The sequence below is a fragment of the Rana temporaria genome, chromosome 1 (genome assembly GCF_905171775.1).
Source record: "Rana temporaria chromosome 1, aRanTem1.1, whole genome shotgun sequence".
NCBI classification, from domain to species: domain Eukaryota; kingdom Metazoa; phylum Chordata; class Amphibia; order Anura; family Ranidae; genus Rana; species Rana temporaria.
Genome location: NC_053489.1, coordinates 628,767,000 through 628,792,158, shown reverse-complemented (window position 1 = coordinate 628,792,158; position 25,159 = coordinate 628,767,000). Strand labels below are relative to the sequence as shown.

General features: G+C 43.7%; 1 protein-coding gene across 2 annotated transcripts in view; it reads left to right on the top strand.

Annotated features, from left to right (window-relative positions):
• SORCS2 (sortilin related VPS10 domain containing receptor 2) overlaps positions 1-25,159 on the top strand; it is a 1,216,738-nt gene that overhangs the window by 1,044,924 nt on the left and 146,655 nt on the right. For both annotated transcript variants that reach the window (XM_040335380.1, XM_040335381.1), the window contains exons 10-12: positions 4,097-4,243; positions 6,502-6,604; positions 8,017-8,093. In XM_040335380.1, the coding sequence (XP_040191314.1) occupies positions 4,097-4,243; positions 6,502-6,604; positions 8,017-8,093 (327 nt within the window). The remainder of the gene's footprint in view (positions 1-4,096; positions 4,244-6,501; positions 6,605-8,016; positions 8,094-25,159) is intronic.

Below are 25,159 nucleotides of genomic sequence, written 5' to 3'. Positions count from 1 at the left end.
CTCGCGGATCCGATCGCCGCTGGAGTCCCGCGATCTGTCCCCGGAGCTGAAGAACGGGGAGAGCTGTGTGTAAACACAGCTTCCCCGTTCTTCACTGTGGCGCCGTCATCGATCGTGTGTTCCCTTATATAGGGAATCACAATCGATGATGTCACACCTACAGCCACACCCCCCTACAGTTAGAAACACAGATGAGGTCATACATAACCCCATCAGCGCCCCCTTGTGGTCAACTCCCAAACTGCTATTGTCATTTTCACAGTAAACAATGCATTTCAAATGGATTTTTTGCTGTGAAAATGACAATGGTCCCAAAAATGTGTCAAAATTGTCCGAAGTGTCCGCCATAATGTCGCAATCATGAAAAAAATCGCTGATCGCCCCCATTAGTAGTAAAAAAAAAAAATTATAAAAATGCAATAAAACTATCCCCTATTTTGTAAACGCTATAAATTTTGCGCAAACCAAACGATAAACGCTTATTGCGATTTTTTTTAACAAAAATATGTAGAAGAATACGTATCGGCCTAAACTGAGGAAACATTTTTTTTTATATATATTTTTGGGGGATATTTATTATAGCAAAAAGTAAAAAATATTGCATTTTTTTCAAAAATGTCGCTCTATTTTTGTTTAAAGCGCAAAAAATAAAAACCGCAGAGGTGATTAAATACCACCAAAAGAAAGCTCTATTTGTGGGAAAAAAAGGATGCCAATTTAGTTTGGGAGCCACGTCGCACGACCGCGCAATTGTCAGTCAAAGCGACGCAGTGCCGAATCGCAAAAACTGGCCGGGTCCTTTAGCTGCCTAAAGGTCCGGGTCTTAAGTGGTTAAAAGAGAAGTATGGCCAAACATATTTGGCCATACCTCTCTTCTGAATCATAGGCATGCGCTTACATGTGGGGCCCTGCGGCCTTAAATAAACGAAAGTCCGCCATTGGGTGACATCACAGAGTTGGTCCATGGATCCACCCAGATGCCTGGCCGGCAGTTGACTCAGCCTCTCACTGTATGGCTGACAGCCTGAGCCAGCAGCTCCCACCCCCCTCTCCTGCCTGGCGATACAGTGAGCGATGGAGGGGCAGAGCACAGAGCTTATGACTGACAGTAATCGCTCTCTGCTCAGTGAAGACCAAGAAATGTCATGTGATCACTCTGGCTTAGAGCCGGCAGGGAACAGCTGCAGTGTAGCAATTCTGCAGCAGGGAGCAGAGTATGTGTGTTTGTTTTTTTATACCCACACTTCTCCTTTACAGTAGTATTGAAAAGGCATTCTTTAGTTTAAGACATTAAAAACAATAAAATAAACATTTATCAAAAAAATAATTGTAAAACTTCTTACTCCTGCTCTTGCCGTTTGCAACTTTTAGTAATTCTGGCTCCTTCTCTCTCGGTGCTACTTCCCTAAACTTCCCATCTTCACAAAAAAGGGTTAAAAGTGGATAGTGTAGTCTCTTAGCTTGGAGAAGGGAGAGGGGGAAAAGCAGGTAAGTTCCTTGCCAGCCTAGGCTACTAAGCTGTGTGTTTTTATTGATGCACAAAATGTAGGGAGACACAACTCTAGTTTCTGCATGCAAGGATGGCTCCATAGGGTGCTGCAGGAGAAAACCTGGGATGGCATTTATGACATTGGCTTAAAAGAGGAGTATGGCCAACAATTTATAGGCCATTCGTCTCTTGTGGGTCACAGCAGTGCACTTACTTTTGCTATCCTGAGAGCATGCAAAGCCACCCCAGGCCCTGGAAGCAGTGGCAGCACTTGATGGCACTGTGGCTGCATTTGATGGCACACTGGCTGCCTTTACCGGCACAGTGGCTGCAATTGATGGGCACAGTGGGTGCATTTGATGGCACAGTGGCTGCATTTGATGGGCAAAGTGGCTGCATTTGATGGTATTTTTCAGTATTTTTCAGAATATTTACATTTGTTTGCGGCCCCACAAAAAAATTTGAACACCAGACGTCACTGCCTGGAAGGATCCTGACCATATTGTGGGGATCCACCCAGCTTCCTGATAGACAGTTAGCTTTGCCTTTCAGCACACAGCTGAGACCTGGAGTCAGGTACACATGCTTCCTCTCCAGCCTGACGCTCCGGTGAGTGCTGGAGGAGCAGAGTGGAGAGCAATGACTGACAGTCACCACTCTCCACTCTGAGCAGACTGAAAACTGAGCAGTCAGAAGTCCTTTGATCTCTCAGAAGACCTTTGATCACTCAGGTTTTAGAGCTGACGTGGGACAGCTGCAGCATCACATCGATGCTACAGCATAGTGGTGAGTAGGAGTTTTTTTTTTTTTATTAAGCACAAACTTCTCCTTTTAAAGAGGAACACAGGCAAGAATTAAGTAAAAAAATGTGTGTACTCACAGTAAGGGATTAAATCATCTGCTGAAAGTGCTTAAAAAAACTAAGGGATTAATATCACTTTAAGATCTGCTCCATTTTTCTGGCAAATAGGTTATTCTAAAACAGTCATTAACTTTGTAAAGAATGTAAATTGATGTTTCTGTGTAACGACCATTGTTTATGCTTAATTGAACCTTGGCAAATGTATCCAAAATTGGCTAACATGCCTAATAAGCAGGGATGAATTTACGCTATATAACTACACATTTGCGGAAACTTGACCATTACATCTATACAAATTGTTGGCCTTCCCATTCCAATAACATGGCCATAAATGTGGAGATGACCCTCATTTGCAAGTATATCACTCTTCTGGGAAGGCTTCCCACAAGATTTTGGATTGTGTATATGGGAAAGTGTGCCCATTCAGCCAAAAAAAGCATTTTGTGAGAACATACTGTAGATGTATTCAAGCAGATAGCTAGAAAAACTATGCCCAATAAAATCAAAAAGTGCAATAAAAAAGGACATAATGTCGGTGAAAACCTTAGTGTATTCATACTGCTCAGCAGCAGAGTTAAACCTCTTTTTGTATGACTCCATAAAGAAAACTTTCATCTCAGTCAGTTGCATACTGTAAATGCTCACAGTCAATTAAATAAAACAACTATATTATTAATGTCTGGAAATTCTCCCGACAGTATTGCAAAGGCCTTGTTGGGAGAAGATACCAAAAAAAATCTTAAATGGTTTGCTGCTTCGAAGAATCTAGTAAAACTGACCAGGATCCCATTCTTCGAACATGAACTTGATTGCGCTGGAAATAAGATGTGGCTGTTCAGGATCTTTGGCTCCTAGCCTTTTGACCAATCTATGGTCCAAGGGCCACATCTGGCTTACTACAAGATTTTACCCAGCCTGCAGCAAGCAACTCTTATGTGATGGAGGCTTCCGATGGGAAAGGGAGATCTGATATGAAAGGAGAGACTCTTAAGCCCCATACACACTATCAGTTTTCCTGCAGGTTTTCTCTTCAGGTTTACCAAAGCCATGTAGTGCAAGGGCCTGCCTGATTGCATACAAATTGAAACTCTTGAGTTTGCCCTCATATTATATGGTTTTGGTAAATCTGAAGAGAAAACCTGCAGGAAAACTGATAGTGTGTATGGGGCTTAATGTGATGGGGAGTTCTGATTGTAAAAGGAGAACTATTAAAGTGGAGGTTCACCCAAAAAGTAAATTTTTAACATTAGATTGAGGAATCTGGTGTTTTTTTAAAAATCTAAGCAGCACTTACCGTTTTAGAGATAGATCTTCTCCACCGCTTCCAGGTATGGGCTGCGGGACTGGGCGTTCCTATTTGATTGACAGGCTTCCGACGGTCGCATACATCGCGTCACGATTTTCCGAAAGTAGCCAAACGTTGGTGCGCAGGCGCCATATAGAGCCGCACCGACGTTCGGCTTCTTTTGGCTACTCGTGACGCGATGTATGCGACCGTCGGAAGCCTGTCAATCAAATAGGAACGCCCAGTCCCGAAGGCCATACCTGGAAGCGGCGGAGAAGATCTATCTCTAAAACGGTAAGTACTGCTTCGATTTAGAAAAAAAACACCCGATTCCCCTTGACAAAATGAGCAAAAGATCACAAATATTTGTGAAATACACAATATGGCCAGGAGAACCTTGCTTTGCACAGTAAAACCCATTTGTTTCTGAAATGTAATAATGATGTGTTATGTTTTGCAGGTCAAAGGCATTAAAGGTGTTTTTTTGGCCAATCAGAAAATTGATGGAAAAGTTACAACTCTCATCACATATAACAAAGGCCGGGACTGGGACTATCTGGCTCCACCAAGCTTAGACATGAATGGCAAGCCAACCAACTGCAAACCGGTAAATCAAAAAGCAACCACATGGAAATGTACATGCATAAAATTCCCATAATGGAAATAGATCTAGTAAAATAAAATTTGAGCCATGTAAATAAAAAAATCATCACTGAGGAACCTATGTGGGTTGTTATTGCTACCTAGTTTTTCTGAACATGGACTCCTAATGCTAAATTACAGTGGATTTTATTTGCATATTTTTATACCTCCATTTTTAGCGCTGCATTTACCTGTATTTTCCTTTGCCTTATTGTTACCAACATTTTTATGCCAGCGGCTCTGTAGATATTATAGCGCAGTGATTAATCTTTATTGTATCTCATGCATAGGCTTTGAGGGGCCTCTCAAACGCCTGCTCTTAATGCCAGTGTGAACTCAGCCTCAAAGTATTGAAGCATTAGCATGACAGCCAAGTAACTAGCATTTCATAAATCAGCTGTGCTAATCTGCATTGTTCTCTGCCCTCAAATCCTATATGTGCATCTGTATAAAATTGTCTTCAAAACACTTCAGTAATTATATACATAATTTAGGCTGCTTTTATAAAGAACACTTCAACTGCAGCATGGAAATGTTGAATACTGTGCAGATTTGTAGTTGTAGCTTTAAACAAGCTTTTAGCAAGTTTTTGCAGTATTTTACTTTTTTTTTCTCTATTAATTCATTGAGAATCTACAGTTTGAATCCCTGAACAGTATTGCACTGCACTGCATTAACCTAAGTGGACTTAAAGTGGTTGTAAACCCTTACAATTGACCTTTTACTATTGGTAAGCCTATAATAAGGCTTACCTATAGCTACCATGGATATCTCCTAAACCTGCACCTTTTAGGAGATATCCCCTGTATCAGCATGTGCCGACATCATCTGCACATCCGCACTGAAGCACTGACACGTTAGTGCCATAGCTTCAGCTATTGTGCCGTTACCTGTGGTTCCCACGCACATGCACACTAGTGACATCATTGCGGCTCCAGCCAATCACAGCGCCAGAGCCCGCGATACCCAGGAAATAACTCCGGGAGCGATGTCGCCAGCCGGAGCTGTGTACTGGGATTGCTACGGGGGCTTCGATCTAAGGCCTATTGGCCCAGATTCACAAAGGAGATACGACGGAGTATCTCACATACTCCGTCGTATCTCTCAGAGTATATATGCGACTGATTCATAGAATCAGTTACGCATAGATAGCCCTTAGATCCGACAGGTGTAATTGTTTTACACTGTCGGATCTTAGGATGCAGTACCGCGGCCGCCGCTGGGGGGAGTTTGCGTCGTAAACCAGCGTCGGGTATGCAAATTAGGAGTTACGGCGATCCACAATGGTTTTTCGCGTTCGCTACGTCGCTGCTAGTCTAGTTTCCCGTCGCAAATTTAGTCGTCGTTTTGGGTGCCCTAACTTTACACAGCACACGTATGTGCTGTATAAAGTATGGCCGTCGTTCCCGCGTCGAAATTTAAAAATTCACGTCGTTTGCGTAAGACGTCCGGGAATACAGATGTACGTTACGCACGTCGCCGTTCGAAAAAATTACGTCAGTTCGCACAAAGCACGGCGGGAATTTCAGAACGGAGCATGCGCAGTAGGTTCGGCGCGGGAGCGCGCCTAATTTAAATGGCACACGCCCCTTTGAATTACGCAGGCTTACGCCGGAGGCCGCCAGCGTAGGTTTTCATTGCAAGTGCTTTGTGAATCAGGCACTTGCGATGAAAACTTGCGGCGGTGTAACGTATCTACGATACGTTACGCCGCCGCACTTCTACGTGAATCTGGTCCATTATGCTCATTATGCTTTTGTCTTGCAGGTTTTTTTTTTTATTGGGTTTACAAGCACTTTAACACACAGATAGTAAACAATGGACATTGTATATTGCTGCTGCAATTTGTTTTTGCCTTTTCTTTTTCATACTCAAAAAGACTTGCGGCTGTAATTGGTGCCAAAGGTGCTTCAACAGTATTGAGCAAAGGCTGTGAATACTTCTGTACATGTGATTGTTTTCAGTTTTTATTTTTAATACATTTTTCAAATATTTCAAACAAACTTGTTTCACATTGTCATTATGAGGTATTGTTTATAGAATTTTGAGGAAAATAATGAATTTAATCCATTTTGGAAAAAGGCTGTAACATAACAAAATGTGGAAAAAGTGAAGCGCTGTGAATACTTTCCGGGTGCACTGTAGATTCCTTTAATCAGCTCTTTCTATGATAATTCCTTACAATATAATTTGTATTCTCTCACCTGTTTTTTATCTTATTAGCCTGACTGCCATCTTCACCTTCATCTGCGTTGGGCAGACAATCCATATGTCTCTGGAACTGTCCACACCAAGGATACAGCTCCGGGGCTTATTATGGGTGCCGGTAAGTCATCTACCTGTAATAGTATTTCCACGTTTATTCCTTTAGGTTATTTTTTTAACATACGGTACATTTATCTATACAAATATTTTAGTATTATTTGTATTTTTAGTGGATTCTCATAGACGATTGGTGATCACCTTCAGATGTGTCATGTAAGCAGCACTCTGGACTCTTCAAGGAGCTTAAAGTAAAAGTCTTATTAAATAAAAGCAGCAGATCCCACAACTGCCCTCCTTCTAAAAATACTAGTCGTCTGGCCTGGATGCTGACTCTTTGGTTTCAGTGCTTTCTGAGACACATACCTGAACCTGCCCATAGTTTGTCCAAAGATGCTATGATGTCACCATAGACTTCTTCCCCGGAGTTACCTGGGCACTTACTGTAAATGCATACCACAGGCAAGAACTTTGCCCAGATGAAGTTTGGGAGGAAGACCTCCATCTTTTGGGAGAAACGATCCTAAAGTAACCTCCAATGTTGCTCTTTTGCTATGGGATTCTAACCCATATTGCTGGTGTGCCTGACTGGTTAGTTGTGGGCAGTGGAGATGGCTGCTGTTTTTTTCTTAAGTTGTTTATGCCAAAATGTTTTAAAAAAAAATGACAGTTTGGGTCCCATGCACACGGGGCATTTAGCCTCACCGTTGCATATCTGCGGGTGGAGGGCACAGGTGTCATGTCTGGCTCCACTGCCAAGCAGCCTGTCAAACACTATGAGAGTCGCTTCTGCAACTGCATGGAGCTGGACAGTGTAGTCAGCTGTACAAACATTTAGGGCAGTATGCATCTAGAGATAATTTCCCAAAATGCAGACTCCTTGCCCTCTGCCCACAGCTAAATGCCATAACCCCATGTGCCAGGGCTATACACCCAGTGTAAATGGAGCCTTACCCTCCTAGCACTGAAACTGGAGAAATATGGAGACTTTGCTCATTTGTGCTTCACTCTAATTAAAGTATAACTAAAGGGTTCTTGTTTTTTATTATTCTATTTACAGAGTGCAGAGGGATTAGAACCCCTGTCAGTTTTTATTGCTGTCTGTGTCCCCTGTTAATGAGATTCACCCTCTCTATTTGTCCTGTTTACCATTAAAAAAAAAAAAGTGAAAGCTAAGAAAATCCCACATTTTGTGTTGTCCCCGGAAAAGTAATATAGGAACAATCTTCCAATGGGGAAACTTCCCTTAATTTGCAGGGATTTCCTGTCACTTCCTGTTTGCCTATGGTACAGGAAGTAAAGGGAAATATCCGAAATGGGACACTGTTGACGAAAATAAAATATAGCCCTACCTTTCTCTATCCAAAATGAAAAATAAAGTTTTGCCTATAATTCTACTTTAACTATGTTCAACAACTCAGGATGTATTCTAAAATATCGTTATTTCAGTATCATTATATAATTTCTCCTCCTTAGGTAACCTGGGCTCACAGCTGGTGGAATATAAGGAAGAGATGTATATAACGTCAGACTGTGGAATTACATGGAGACAAGTAAGCTACTCTTTATTTTAGTTGTCTATATTTTAATAAATTGTCATCACGTGCCTTACTAAGGAGCTCTGGGCGGCTCCAAAATGTTGCACGTTGTCTACCTTTATGTGATCATTCTTCAATAAAACTTTCGGATGTTACTCAATGATCTGTGGTGTGTTGGCAAATATGTATACATGGATTGGAACATAGGATTACTGGCAGATTTTAGTTGCTATTTTGGTTGCAGATGTGCAATAAGTCATGGTTCACATCTAGGCAGGCTTCGCTTGATGCGTTTTTCTGGCATGTTTTGTGCTTTTTTGCATGTAGTTTTTTGGGCATTTTGTATATAGCTGGTTGCTAAGAAGTGGGCCGAAAAGGACTGATTGTAAAAAAAAACGAATTGCTGGCAAAATAAATCTAATCTTCAGGTCTGATATGGATTTGGAGGTGAACCTCACGCCACATTTTTTTAAAAAATGCCGTAGGGTCCCCCCAAATCCATACCAGACCCTTATCCGAGCATGCAGCCCGGCAGGTCAGGAAAGGGAGGAGAGGAGCGAGCGCCCCCTCCTGAACCATACCAGGCCACATACTCTCCATGTAGGGTGGGGGGCAAGGGCCTTTTCCCCACAACCCTGGCCTGTGGTTGTGGGGATATGCACCAAAAAAAGTGTAAAAGTGAATAAAGACAGTACAAGAGTTTTTGACAAGTCCTTTATTAAAAAATAAAAAAACAATGTCTCCGATGTAAATCCATTGGCAATCACAATGCCAACTTGATCTTAAAAAAGAAAAAAAAACTCTGCTCACGACTAACGCTCCCGCAAGGTCTGGCAGAAAAAAAAAAAAAAACAGCTGATGACATATCGGTTGTTAAGGATGGGGCAGCCCGCTCCTTAGCAACAAGGTATACACAGCGTGTTAAAGTGAGAAAAAAAACTCGCAAAATGCATCAAAAACGCTTGTGTTTCTGGTGCGGCTCTGTTGAAATCTATTACATGCAAAACGCAATCTGCTGCGGGAAAAAAAGTGCCTGACCCTTTCCAAAAAGGCACTGAAAAACGCATAGATGTGAATGTGTACCATAGGAGATCATGCTAAGTGGACTGAGGTGCATTTCTGCAAACTGCAAAACGCACTAAAAACCGCATAGGTGTGAACGTAGGGTAAATAGGGCAGACTGCACAATAAGGGGGCCCATGTAGTAGAAAGTGAAGTGGAGACAGTGAGACCCATTGAGTAGGAAAAGATAGGTATTGGCTATTACCCCTCCCCTCTCCTGCGAATGTACTGAAGACCAACCTACATGTAGGTAGATTCAGGTACATTGGATTATAGTTACGGCGGCGTAGCTTAGCCTGTTTAGGCTACGCCGCCGTAAATTAGCTAGGCTAGTAATGATTTTCAATATACTTGCCTGCTAATATACAGCGGCGTAGCCTAAAGCGGGCGGGCGTAAGGGCGCCCAATTCAAATGTGTTGAGGCAATGAGGCTTGACCTCACGTTTTTTCCTTTTTTTTTTCACTGCGCATGCGCCGGGCGCCTACATTTCCCAGTGTGCATTGCAGCTACGTATGCCGCACGGGCCTATTGATTTTGATGTGGACGTAAACGACGTAAATCCCGATTCGTGGACGACTTACGCAAACGACGTAAAAAATTTGAATCTCGCGGCGGGAACGGCGGCCATACTTTAACATTGTTATTCCACCTAATAGGTGGAATAACTTTAGGCCTGCTAATGCCTTACGGAAACAGCGTAAATCGACTGCGGCGGCCGGGCGTACGTTCGTGAATCGGCGTATCCCCTCATTTACATATTCTACGCCGACCACAATGGAAGCGCCACCTAGCGGCCATCCAAAATATTGCAATCTAAGATAGGACGGCGCAAGCCGTCGTATCTTAGATATGTTTAAGCGTATCTCTGTTTGAGCATACGCTTAAACATAGGTCGGCGTTGATTCTGAGTTAGGTCGGCTTATCTACTGATAAGCCGGCCTAACTCTACCTGAATCTACCTAATGGTGTCTAAGCTCATCCCTAGTGCTGATCTGTTCAAAAGTGTTGGAAAGTGTTGTAAAGAAAGAGCTATCCCTTATAGAATATAGGTCTTATAAAGGGGCCCAGAGGTGTCTCTCCGTACTGCCATTATGGGATATACACCTTTTAGTTTTATTTAAGAGGAGATACTCCTTCACAGATATTTCTGCTCCCAGGAAAGGCAGTGTTAGCATAAATTCAAGGCCTAAATGTATTTATAATAAGTGAGAGCTGAATTTTAATTTATAAAACTGAAATTATCTTAGAAGAATGTGGAATGAAATTACTTTTCTGCATCACAGAATCTTACGCCTTTAAATTCTGTTTGCGTTATTCCTTGCCCGGGGCTGCTTAGTGCATATAAATAAATATCATCTATAATGTAAATAATAATTCTGCTTATCTAGCGGGCCACTTACCCACTATGCCGTCTAGTTATGGTAGAAATGAGCCAATTAGAGAAGTACTGTGATTAAAAAGCATGTGCAGAAAGTCACCTTGTGTTTTTCATTGCTTATAATGGAAAATGTAAATGCTGATAATTCCAATTTCATGCCAAACTATTACACAGGTCAGTGACAATGCAAGAATGTGAATTTATATGTACGTATCTGTACACAAAAAGGTTCTTGTAGCTCAGGAGTCAATACTGAAAGAATTTCTAGAACAAAAAATGTAGTATATTACAGAATTCAATATTGTGAATGTATTTGTTCCCTTTTTTGGCATTTGGTCCTTGTTTGACCTGGTGATCTTGCCAGTAACGCACTCCTTGCCCTAGAGCAGGGGTCTCCAAACCCTCTAAACAAAGGGCCAGATTTCTGTCCTTCAGGCTCGAAACAATCTGGACTTTGGCCAGTGGAAGTAGAAAATTTCCTGATGTCAATGGGAGTACACAATGCCTCAGGTTTGGTTGTCAGTGGGAGTAAGAAAATGACATAGTGGCTGTTGTCAGTAACAGAAGAAATAATATCATTGATATTGTTGAAAAATAGTGGCAATTGTTGGTATCAGTGGGAGTAATAGTGTCCTGTTATTGGTGTCAGTGGAAGAAATATTGCCCCGCTGTTGATGTCAACGGAAGGAATAGTGCCCCATTCTTGGTGTCAGTGGAAAGAATAGTGCCCCAATGACAGTATCAGTAGAAGAAATAGTGCCTAGTGTCTCAATGATGGTGTCAGCTAAAGGAATAGTGCCTAGTGCCCCAATGATGGTGTCAGTAGAAGAAATAGTGCCTAGTACCCCAATGATGGCATCAATAGAAGAAATAGTGCCTAGTACCCCAATGATGGTATCAATAGAAGGAATAGTGCCTAGTGCCCCAATGATGGTGTCAGTTGAATGAATAGTGCCTAGTGACCCAATGATGATGTCAGTAGAAGGAATAGTGCCTAGTGCCCCAATGATGGTGTCAGTAGAAGGAATAGTGGCAAGTGCCCCAATGATGGTGTCAGTAGAAGGAATCATGTCTAGTGCCCCAATGATGGTGTCAGTTGAAGGAATAGTGCCTAGTGCCCCAATGATGGTGTCAGTTGAATGAATAGTGCCTAGTGACCCAATGATGGTGTCAGTAGAAGGAATAGTGCCTAGTGACCCAATGATGGTGTCAGTAGAAGGAATAGTGTCTAGTGCCCCAATGATGGTGTCAGTAGAAGGAATCGTGTCTAGTGCCCCAATGATGGTGTCAGTTGAAGGAATAGTGCCTAGTGCCCCAATGATGGTGTCAGTAAAAGGAATAGTGCCAAGTGCCCCAATGATGGTGTCAGTAGAAGGAACCGACACATTACAAGGTCTCAAATTAGCTAATTCTCACTTAGCTGTGACAAAACACTTAAACCTCATAGAAATCCTGAATTCTACAATCATAAACTGGTTTGACCAAGAATTGAACCGCTTGCCGACCGCCGCACGACTATTTATGTTGACAGAATGTCAGGGGCAGGCAGATTGGCGTACAGGTACGTCCCTTTAAATCTGCCGCCAAAGCAAGCGCGCGCATCCCGCCGCATTCCTTGCGAGTGTGGCTCGAGTCCCGGGAACTCGATGTTCCCGGGAATTCCGCGATTACGGTCGGCAAGGACAGAACAGGGGAATGCCTCTGTAAACAAGGCATTCCCATATTCTGCCTAGTGACACTGTCACTGATGACTGTTCCCCGTGATCAGGAACGGTCATCAATGATGTGTCACGTGTAGCCACGCCCCCTAACAGTAAGCATCACTTCCTAGGGAGCACTTAACCACTGCAGCGCCACCTAGTGGTTAACCCCTTCACTACCAGTGTCATTTGTACAGTATCAGTGCATTTTTATAGCACTGATCGCTGTAAAAAATGATAATGGTCCCAAAATGGTGTCAAAAGTGTCCAATGTGTCCACCATAATGTTGCAGTCCCGATAAAAATCGCTGATCGACACCATAACTAGTAAAAAAATATATATTAATAAAAATGCCATTAAACAGTCCCCTATTTTGTAGACGCTATAACTTTTGTGCAAACAAATCAATAAACGCTTATTGCGTTTTTTTTTGCCAAAAATAAGTAGAAGAATACGTATTGGCCTAAACTGTGGAGAAAAAAAAAAGTTTTTTTATATATTTTTGGGGGATATTTTATTATAGCAAAAAGTAAAAAATATTGCATTTTTTTTAAAAATATACGCTCTTTTTTTGTTTATAGCGCAAAAAAAAATCGCAGAGGTGATCAAATACCACCAAAAGAAAGCTCTATTTGTGGGGAAAAAAGGACGTAAATTTTGTTTGGGAGCCCCGTCGCACGATCGCGCAATTCTCAGTTAAAGCGACGCAGTGCCGAATCGCAAAAAGTGGCCTGGTCTTTGACCACCGGGGCTGAAGCGGTTAAACTGAATTTCCTTCTTGACCAGGGGAGGGCTGGCAGCCTTAGGCCTGGGGGGCAAGTTCAGTCAATTGGCCTATTGAACCGCTGAATCAGCTCACCATCCATGGCCCATCTGTTTTTTTAATGCAGCCTTACCAGTACAGTCAACTCCAGTGCCCATAAATGAAGCATGATAACTCGGGCAGGTTACATGGGGTGTATGTGGGGGGGTGGGGGGTCAGCTTTGGGTGTCAGGGTCTCTCACCACAGTGATCTCAGCAGGTCCTTTCACGCCACGGCCTCCTGGGGGGGGGGGGTAATGATCCTATGCTCCTGGTCCTGGGGTCCCTGGCGAACCCCGCTTCTAAGAATCTGGTCCCAGGGAGTTGTAGTTTCCTCTGTGCTGCTCTGTTTTCCACCCACCGGGAGCTTGAGCTTGGACTACAACTCCCGGGAATGCAACAGCTAGTGGTCAGCCGCCGTGGCCATGCCCCCGGCCCAACTTCCTAGACCAGAATAAAAAAGAAAATGGTAGTGGGCAACTGCTGCCGGCCATAAGTCAGGGCAGCCTAGGAGGCAATTGCCACCTTCCCCCTGGCACCACCCCTCTCTTGTTCTTGACCCTTTGTAACAATGCCCCCCCCCCCCACATTCTGCAACCCTTTGGGCCTTTTCAGCCCAGGAAGTTCACATGTTACAACAATGTACAATAATGCATTATTCATGCATTGGTGCACTGCAGCACCATTCATTGTAAAGAGCAACTCAACGTACCTTTCAAACACGCGTGCTTTACAGCAACTTACCGTGCATTACAGTGCACTTGGCTGACGTCTTGCTGCAAATTCTATCATAGTCTGCTGCCATACGATGGGAGCCCATTGAAATGAACTGAGCTACAATAACCCTAAATGCAGTAGTGGACCACCCAGGGTGGCTAGGACAATGTTCACAAACTCAAAATGCCACCTTCTCTAGCCTAGTCTTTAGAGTACATCAGAGTTCCATCACGCTAAACCTACATTAGTTCCCTACTCTCCGTTCCAGCGTACCCCAGCCAAGCGCCGTTCCCCTAGTTTCAAACGTCTCGAGACACATTCCAATATAACTGTGTACGCTTTTTACTAAACAACTATTTAGTTGTTCATAAAGGCAGAAACCAAAAATATTTTCTTTTAATAAAGAAAAACAAGAAGCATCTATGTCTCCTTCCACCCATTCAGCATATTAACACACATCGGTTCTGTATGGTTCTTAGTAATACAGATAATCATTTAGCTCTACCGTGTGTCCCGCTGGTGTGTGAAATGACATTTTGAGAGCAAAGATGGATCCTGTGAAGTAGGAAAAATATTTTTTTATAAATTGGTTTGCATTCCGCGGTTAATACTAATCTTTCCCTACTATTTGTTTGGCTGCGGAGTCAACCCAACTCTCATTTATTGCAGCGTCAAAATAATGGTATTTCATATGAGAATTTCAATTGGCAGAACATTGCAGAGTTCAGACAATTGTTTGGGATTAAATGCATTTGGAACGCAAGGTTTCTGCCCTTCCCGGTGTATTCACAGAAGGACAATAACGAGGAGCAATTTTATGTGCTAGGGGCCAGATTCACAGAAGAGATACGACGGCGTATCTCTGATACGCCGTCGTATCTCTCAGAGTATCTATGCGACTGATTCATAGAATCAGTTACGCATAGATAGCCAGAAGATCCGACAGGTGTAATTGACTTACACCGTCGGATCTTAGGATGCAGTACCTCGGCCGCCGCTGGGTGGAGTTTGCATAGTTTTCCTGTGTCGGGTATGCTAATGAGCATTTACGGCGATCCACAACGGTTTTCGCGTTCGTTACGTCGTCGCTAGTAATTTTTTCCCATCGTAATTTTATACCTGCTTTAACATGGCTTAACTTTAGTCGAGCCATGTTAAAGTATGGCCGTCGTTCCCGGGGCGAATTTCAAATTTTTTTTGGTTTTGGCGTAAGACGTCCGGGAATACGAATGGACGCTACGCACGTCGCCGTTCTAAAAAATGACGTCACATCGTGCAAAGCACGGCGGGAATTTCCAAACTGAGCATGTGCAGTACGTCCGGCGCGGGAGCGCGCCTAATTTAAATGGTACACGCCCCATTTAAATTGGGCGGGCTTGCGCCGGACGTGTTTACGATACACCGCCGCAAGTTTACAGGTAAGTGCTTTGTGGATCAGGCACTTACACTGAAAACTTGCGGCGGTGTAACGTAAACGGGTTACGTTGCGCCGCCGCAAAGGTACGAGAATCTGGCCCTAGGATACCAAGAAAGATAACTTGTACAGGGGGCTCAGAATCAGGCAGTATACACAGAGTTTCTGATAGAAATCGCGGGAGCCCCATAAGACTACCTGACAGGACCCCCCCCCCCCCAAGAAAATATTAAAGCTATATTTCGCTAAAAATACAATAAAATCATTATTAACAGACACAAATACAACATAACTCACAGAATTCCTGCTAAATTTAAAAGATAAAACTAAGTTAACCGCTTTCCGACTGCCGCACGCAGATGTACGTTGACAGAATGGCACAGGCAGGCAAATTGGCATAGAGGTACGTCCCTTTAAATTTGCCACCCAGCGGGCGCACGCCCCCGCCGCGTGCCTCGCGAGCGTGTTCGCGTGTCCCGGGAACTCGATGTTCCCGGGGCAGCCCGCGATTGCGGTCGGCAAAGGCAGAACAGGGGGGATGCCTTTGTAAACAAGGCATTCCCCTATTCTGCCTAGTGACACTGTCACTGATGGCTATTCTCCGTGATCGGGAACGGTCATCAGTGACGTGTCACGTGTAGCTACGCCCCCTAACAGTAAGAATAACGCCCTAGGGAACACTTAACCCCTACAGCGCCACCTAGTGGTTAACCCCTTCACTGCCAGTATCATTTTCACAGTAATCAGTGCATTTTCATAGCACCGATCGCTGTAACAATGACAATGGTCCCAAAGATGTGTCAAAAGTGTCCGATGTGTCCGCCATAATGTCGCAGTCAGAATGAAAATTGCTGATCGCCGCCATTACTAGTAAAAAATGTTTTTTTATAAAAATGCCATAAAACGATCCCCTGTTTTGTAGACGTTATAACTTTTGCCCAAACCGATCAATAAACGCTTATTGTGATTTATTTTACCAAAAATAAGTAGAAGAATATGTATGGGCCTAAACTGAGGAAAAAAACATGTTTTTATATATATTTTTTGGGGATATTTATTATAGCAAAAAGTAAAAAATATTGTTTTTTTTTCAAAATTGACACTTTATTTTTGTTTATAGCGCAACAAATAAAAACCGAAGAGGTGATCAAATACCACTAAAAGAAAGCTCTATTTGTGGGGAAAAAAGGATGCCAATTTTGTTTGGGAGTCACGTAGCATGACCGCGCAATTGTCAGTTAAAGCGACGCCGTGCCAAATCGCAAAAAAGTGGCCTTGTCTTTGACCAGCATAATGGTCTGGAGCTTAAGTGGTTAAAAAAAATGAAGATGAGATGAAAAAAAATATATACAGGCTTGTCTGTTGGCGCTCCGGCATCAGAGAGACAGAGAGAGAGAAACAAAGTTACTGAGATAACAAACTCAGGAGCAGAGCTAACATTAGAGCCAGTACTGGGGGGGGGGGGCCTTGCACAGGGAGGGGAATTAGTGAGGGACGACTGTCTCTCAGCAGATAAAAGCTGGCAGCAGGGAGAGGGGGAGAGACCAGCTTTCAGCTGCTGGAAGAAGAGTTCTTCAATTGTCGTCCATCACTAATCCCCCTCCCCGTGTGGGCCCCCTGTGTGCTCGGTCCCCCTACAAGAGTACCAGTAGTCCCTCCCTATCAGCGGCCCTGAGTATACATAATCTTAAGTTCAAGATAATGCCCAAATGAAATGTGAAATGCCAGCTTCATAATGTGTAAGACTAGATGAAGGTTGGCAAAGAATTTGAAAGCGCACACACATGAAACACAGACAATGCTGCTGCTACCTCTTACTTACAGTCTATTAAACAGATATTTACTTTGGGTACTGTTACCTTATTAGATGAATTACTTATGTCACACTGTAATTGCAGCGTTCCACTTACTGAGAATGTAATAAACGTTTGCACATATGCCAAGTTAAGAATAAAGATTGATGACAGAAAAGCCAGCTTAACTTGGCAGTAGTAACTTTTTATGCTGACAATTAAACATTTGCTGAAGTAATAAGTCAGGAGGTGAAAATGTAGAAATCAGACAAGAGATGTAATGCAATATCTTTTTCAACAAAAAGACTGAATAGGGCGACAGCACAGAAAAATGTATTGGGTTCCAAACACTGAATGAAGCCATATAAACAGCCTTGCATTCATGGGATCTCTCATGAGCAACACCTGACAAAACACTTAAAGGGTCCAAAAGGGATATTTTGGCTTTTGGGAGATCCTGAAGAGTTAAACTACCTGATGGTTTCTAATACCGTATGTCTCTGGGTCTCTGCTGGTGAGATATTTTATGACCGGGTAACACATACACTATGGGCCAGATTCACGAACAATTACGGCGGCGTAACGTATCCCCTTTACGTTACTCCGCCGCAAGTTTTCGTCGAAAGTGCTTGATTCACAAAGCACTTGCGTGTAAACTTGCGGCGGCGTAGCGTAAAGCCGTCCGGCGCAAGCCCGCCTAATTCAAATGGGGCGTGTACCATTTAAATTAGGCGCGTTCCCACGCTGAACGTTCTGCGCATGCTCCGTTAGGACATTTTCCGCCGTGCTTTGCGCGAAATTACGGCGCCCCGACGTGTTTTTTGAACGGCGACGTGCGTTACGTCCTTTCGTATTCCCGGACATCTTACGCAAAAAAAAAATTGAAATTCGACGCGGGAACGACAGCCATAATTTAACATGGCTGGTCTAAATCTAAGCCATGAAATAGCAGGCTTAAGTTTGCGACGGGAAAAACCGACTAGCAACGACATAAGAGAATGCGACGAACGCGCGTACCTTTGTGGATCGCCGTAAACAGCTAATTTGCATACCCGACGCGGAAAACGATGCAAACTCCACCCAGCGGTCGCCGAAGTATTGCATCCTAAGATCCGAAGCCGTACGCCTGTCGGATCTTAGCCAAAAGCCGTCGTATCTTTGTTTGTGAATTACAACTAAAGATACGACGCAGCAAATTTGAAAGTACGCCGGAGTATCAGCAGACACTCCGGCGTACTTTTTCTGTGAATCTGGCCCATATTACCAAAATATTTGAGATGCCTGCCCACGCACATGATCTTTAATGGCATCCCAGTCTTAGTCCATAGGGTTCAATATTGAGTTGACCCACACTTTGCATCTATAACAGCTTCAACTCTTCTGGGAAGGCCGTCCACAAGGTTTAGGAGTGTGTCTATGGGAATGTTTGACCATTCTTGCAGATGCACATTTGTGAGGTCACGCGTGATGTGGATCAGAAGGCCTGGCTCGCATTTTCTGCTCTAATTCATCCCAAAGGTGTTCTATGAGGTTGAGGGCAGGCCAGTTCCTCCACCTCCACCCTAAACTCACTTATTCATATCTTTATGGACCTTGCTTTGTGTACTGGTCCAAATAATTTGGTGGAGGGGGATTATGGTGTATGTGGTTGTTTTTCAGGCGTTGGGCTTGGCCCCTTAATTCCAGTAAAAAGAACTCTTAAAGGGTCAGCATACCAAGACATTTTGGACAATTTCATGCTCCCAACTTTGAGGGAACAGTTTGTGGACAGCTAGTCAAGTTCCTCCACCCCAAACTCATTTCATTCACATCTTTATGGATCTTGGTTTGTGTCCTGTGTCCATTTGTGAGGTCAGGCACTGATGGTGGACAAGAAGGCCTGGCTCGCAGTCTCCACTCTAATTTATTCCAAAGGTGTTCTAATCGGGTTGAGGTCAGAACTCTGTGTAGGCCAGTCAAGTTACTCCACCCCAAACTCGCACATCCATGTCTTTATGGACCTTGCTTTGTGCACTGGTCCAAATCATTTAGTGGAGGGGGAATTATGGTGTGGGGTTGTATTTCAGGGGTTGGGCTTGGCCCCATAGTTCCGGTGAAGGGAACTCTTAAGGTATCAGAATACCAAGACATTTTGAACAATTTAATGCTCCAAACTTTGTGGGAACAGTTTGGGGATTGCCCCTTCCTGTTTCAACATGACTGCCAATGTCATCGGCACATGCGCACTGGTGCAAACTGAAGCAACGGCACGTATGTGTGCCGCTATTGTGCATGCGCATGAGTGACGTCATTGCAGCTCCGGCCAATCACAGCGCCGACAACCCAAAATTTGTGATTTTTGTTCACTTTCGGTAATAACAGCAACAGGAAAGATAAAGAGGGTGAATCTCGCTGACGGGGACACCTGCAGCAATAAAAACTGATCTAAAAACTTCCAGGTCTGGGGCGCGCATGCATGCCGCCAGCTGCTCGCTTCCCCTGTGATCACACTTAGCAGGAGCTAAAGGCTTGGGGCTAGATTCAGCATTGAACTACGCCGGCGTATCTATAGATATGCCGCGTAGTCTCTTACACCGTCGTATCTCAGGGTGCATATTTACGCTGGCCGCTAGGTGGCGCTTCCGTAGTTTTCGGCGTAGAATATGCAAATTACCTAGATACGCCGATTCACAAATTTACGTACGCCCGGCGCTATTTTTTTAAGTCAGCTTTTTCGGCGTAAGGTTGCTCGTGCTATTATGAGGCGTACGCAATGTTAAGTATGGACGTCGTTCCCGCGTCGAATTTTGAATTTTTTACGTCGTTTACGTAAGTCGTTCGCGAATAGGGCTGGACGTAATTTACGTTCACGTCGAAACCAATGACGTCCTTGCGGCGTACTTTGGACCAATGCACACTGGGAAATTCCCCGGACGGCGCATGCGCCGTTCGGGGAAAAACGTCAATCACGTCAGGTCACCAAGAATTAACATAAAACACGCCCCCTCATCCTCATTTGAATTATGCACGCTTACGCCGGCCCCATTTACGCTACTCCGCCGTAACTTAGGAGGCAAGTGCTTTGTGAATACAGCACTTGCCTCTCTAACTTACGGCGGCATAGCGTAAATACGATACGCTGCGCCGCCGTAACAATGCGCGCCCCTACCTGAATCTAGCCCTTGATGTCTGCCGGCACCCGCTGATTGTTCAGTGCACATTCAGAACACCGATCTGCCTATGTAAATGAGGCAAATCGCAGTTCTGTCAGTAGGGAAGGCATTGACCCTGTGTTTCTGCAAAGCAGGGACACAAATCTTCTCCACTGACCAGTGACCATCAATCTAAGGAGTCCTGCTCCACTGACCACCAATCTATGGTGTTCTCCACTGACCACCAATCTAAGGAGTCCTTCTCCACTGACCACAAATCTAAAGAGTCCTTCTCCACTGACCACCAATCTAAGGAGTCCTTCTACACTGACCACCAATCTATGGAGTCCTTCTCCACTGACCACAAATCTAAAGAGTCCTTCTCCACTGACAATAAATCTAAGGAGTCCTTCTCCACTGACCACCAATCATAAGGAGTCCTCCAATGGCCACAAATCTAAGGAGTCCTTCTACACTGACCACCAATCTAAGGAGTCCTTCTCCACTGACCACCAATCTAAGGAGTCCTCCAATGACCACAAATCTAAGGAGTCCTTCTACACTGACCGCCAATGTAAGGAACACTACAGTTTTCACTTTTCTAGTTATAGATGATATTATTAACTAATATCTTTTTCATTTCATAATTATTACTGAAAATACTTTTGTTGTATAGCTCAGCCCTAGGTGTTAAATACGTTAAGTACGCTGCAATGCTTATGCTTTCATTTATTATGTCTCAGCTTGTTTTTCACGGTAATGCAGAGTGAGCTGTAAACACAGTAATTATTAGCAGGGGTTCCCTGAGACCTGAAAGTTATTTCAAGGATTCCTCTGTGTTAAGTAGGTTTAAAAAGGCTGCACTGGAGGGAGACTCTGTGAACACTAAACAAGGGAAAATGGAAAGCCCCCTAGAAAACATTACTTTCATGTAAACGTAAGAGAAATTACATGAATGGGTAAGTATTGAAATTTACAACAGAAGTGTAATTGATTCTACTTTTACTACAATTGATGCAAGATTTATTTATTTTTTTCAGCAAAAATAACATAAAAGGTAGACAAGTTCTGACATGACCTCTGTAATTATAGTTTATTTCTAAGAGGAGGAAGCAGTTCCTGACATCATAAGCATTGCATGTGCCTTAAACTGGCCATGCACTTTACAATATGATTGTACAATCAATGTAAAATCTTCTTTCTAGTCACCAAAATTTTGTAAAAGGGGAACAAACCTAAACAATTTATTCTATTTGTATCAAATCAGGCAGACCTGTGCTCAACATAGTTGTTGGTAAAGAAAATCCAGAACTACCAGGGCCGCAAAGGTCAAACTTGCAACTGGGCCCTGGTGTTCGGGGCTCCAGGCCCCCTCCTTTACCGTCGCTTTAAAATGTAAGCGGCACTAAGCACCATTACTTGCGTTTTTGTAGTATATGTATGGTCAACTTTAAGCAGGCTTGGACAGTAGATGGCAAAAGAAAATGATGGCCGATTAGATATGTGCTATTTGTTTTATACCAAATTATAATTTGGCCTCAATTTTCATTATTCTGAGATCTGGATGTACAGTGGAACCATAACGTACAAGCATAATCCGTTCCAGGAGAATGCTTGTAATCTAAAGCACTGACATATCAAAGCGAGTTTCCCCATAGAAGTTATTATTATTATTATTATTATTATTATTATTATCATACAGGATTTATATAGCGCCAACAGTTTGCCCAGCGCTTTACATCAGAAGTCAATGGAAACAAAGATAATTTGTTCCACATTGACTTCTATTGGATGCAATACTGCATGTGGCCAGAGGTGGGGGGTGCCGGTGAGATTAATTGTGTTCCATTCGTAATGTTATGATTCAGAGATTCTGATGGATCCATCTCCATCCAACCCACAATGCATATGAATTAACATATTAAAATGAATATAGCTAATCTTCTGAAATAACTTCCAAAATACGAATCAATTGGGAACACTAAATATATGAAAGAAATCTGAATATATGAAACAAATTCTGAAAATGAATCATTGTAACATAACGAATATGACAAAACAAAATAATTAAGGTCCCTTTCACACTTGTGCGACTTGTCCTGCAACTAGGGACTTCAAAGTTGTACCTTATGATTTCCAATGAGTACCATTCGTAATTTTTCTACATCAAGTCGCACCGACTTCAAAGTAGTCCCTGAGTGCAATAGGCTCAGAACGCAGGGATCAGGAGAGCGTTAGGTTCAGAACGCAGGGATCAGGAGTTCGCTAGGCTCAGAACGCAGGGATCAGGAGTGTGTTAGGCTCAGAACGCAGGGATCAGGAGTGCGTTATGTTCAGAACGCAGGGATCAGGAGTTCGCTAGGCTTAGAAAGAAGGGATCAGGAGTGCGTTAGGCTAAGAACGCAGAGATCAGGAGAGCGTTAGGGTTCATGACGCAGGGATCAGGAGTTCAATAGTCCCAGAACGCAGGGATCAGGAGTGCGTTAGGCTCAAAACGCAGGGATCAGGAGTTCGCTAGGCTCAGAACGCAGGGATCAGAAGAGCGTTAGGTTCAGAGCGCAGGGATCAGGAGTTCGCTAGGAGTGCGTTAGGTTCAGAACACAGGGATCAGGAGTTCACTAGGCTCAGAACGCAGGAACCAGGAGAGCGTTAGGTTCAGAACGCAGGGATCAGGAGTTCGCTAGGCTCAGAACGCAGGGATCAGGAGTGCGTTAGGCTCAGAACGCAGGGATCAGGAGTGCGTTAGGCTCAGAATGCAGGGATCGGGAGTGCGTTAGGTTCAGAACGCAGGTTCAGAACGCAGGGATCAGGATTTCGCTAGGCTTAGAACGCAGGGATCAGGAGTGTGTTAGGCTCAGAACGCAGGCATCAGGAGTTCGCTAGGCTCAGAACACAGGGATCAGGAGTTCGCTAGGCTCAGAACACAGGGATCAGGAGTTCGCTAGGCTCAGAATGCAGGGATGGGGGGGAAATGTGATGGGTGGTAGGGGACACTGCCATGGGGGTGGCCCTGGCACACACACACACATAGTATTGTCCTCTACCCTCCTTTCCCTTATGGCAGTGGCATCTGGCCCCCCTCACCCCCCACCCTCTCCCTCCCATAGCAGTGTCCTACCTCACAGCTGAGACCAGAAGGCAGCACAATTCTGGAAAGAGACCAGGAGCAGAAGAGTGACTTTCCATATTAGAAAGTTGGTGATTGGTTGCTTATAGACTAGGGTGACCACATTTCCAAAAATCAGCTTGTGCTGTAACGAATCACAGCACAGTGATTGGACACAAGAGGCGGGATTTATGATTTCTCCATTTACAAGCAGGGGGCGGGAACTGTGCTCTTCCAGGCATTCCCAGCCAGGACAAGTACTGTCAGTGAGTAAATCGGTGATGTGACAGCCTTTTTTGGGGCCATTAGTTTGGCTTGGGGGGTGGCTGTGTCAGTTTCATTCTGGGACACTGTATTGTCCTGGAATGAAAATGCGGGACTGTCCCGGGCAATCCGGGACACATGGTCACCATATTATAGACGGCCCTGTGTCCTAGCAACCAATCACCTGCGGATAAACTTCAAATGTTAATTTGGGCAGCTCCTCCTCCTGCCCTCCGTCCTGAGCTAAGCTGTTCACTGATGATGGAGGGGCAGAGTGGGAGAGTGCGGGAATCACAGAGATAAAGAGGTTGGAGGCTTGGTGAGGAAAGGAGGACCAGATGGTAGAAAGCGGGGGTCAGTGGTGAGGGAAACCTGTTTGCAGACTACCTGTCACCTGTGCACGGTTGACAGATTGACCGCAATCGACAGGTTGCCAACACCCACGTCTTGGGCATCAGTTTGCTGCCTTTGCCCCACGTTGGGCGCCAATTGTCTTGGACCCGAGCCAAATGCCCGGAGTGTTTGGTATCTGTTTCCTGAGCCAGATTAGATAAGAAGCGTTTGTCCAAACTAAAGTAAATAATCTACACTCAGACTTGTGTCTCAGGGTGAAGACCGTTACTTCTGCTTTTTTTATTGCAAGCCGTGTCTTTTATATGGTTTACAAGTGCATTCAAAAGCACATGACCGAACACACGATCATGCTCATTAATATTCATTAATATTCAACATTCTCATTAATATGTAATATTATTCTTGTGACGTCCTGGCGTCTGGCATCTGTCTGGTTCTGTGGTTCTTAGGGACTTTTCGCTGTCCTAAAATAGTTGTTTTTGAGACTGAGTTCCTGTTCTGATAAACCATGTGATGCATCTCTGAAATACAACATTATATTAGCAAAGGGGTAAATTATGCATTACGATTATATGTGATTATTCCTATAGCAATCAATAACCTATTTGCATACGTTATATATATATATATGATCATATGTGATATGAAGCATGTGTTTGTGCATTGAAATAGGCATTTCATTATGTTAGTTTGACTATTTTTATCACATCCACTACAGTAGCATGTAGCAGAATGCATTTTGGCCTAAATTTAGAAATTCTTTTTTTTTTGTATATGTTTTATAGCAGAAATATATATATATAAATATATATATTTTTAATGTTCGCTCTTTTTTTTATTTATATCACACCGCACAATTGTCTGGTAAAGTAGGGCAGTGCTGAATAGCAAAAAATTGCCTAGTCATGAAGGGGGTAAAATCTTCCTAAACTCCAGTGGTTAAGGATACACAAATGTGAATGTAGACTAATAGGCCCTAATGTTCCTCTGCTAGGGGCCCCATCATATGGTTACAACAACCCAATGCTAGCATAATAAGTAATATCTGGTAAGAATATAAAAGGAAAGATGATCAAGGGGCTGTGAGAAATTCTCAATTGTCCTAAGCTCTTAAACAAAGTTGACAGATCATTCCAAGCAGATGATGAACAAGAGCCGCTGCCAGCTCCCTAAAAAAGCCTTCCAAAATCCTCCTGTCTGCAAGAATGTCCCTCTTGGCAGCAAGGGGACGAGGAGGGGGCGAAGAAGAAGATTTAGGAACTGGTGAAGATTAAGCCGATTGTCATCACCTTTCCGCGCATTAATGTGTCATTCTTTACAGCGGCAGATAGCGGCAGCTGCTTCATGACTGCTCCGGT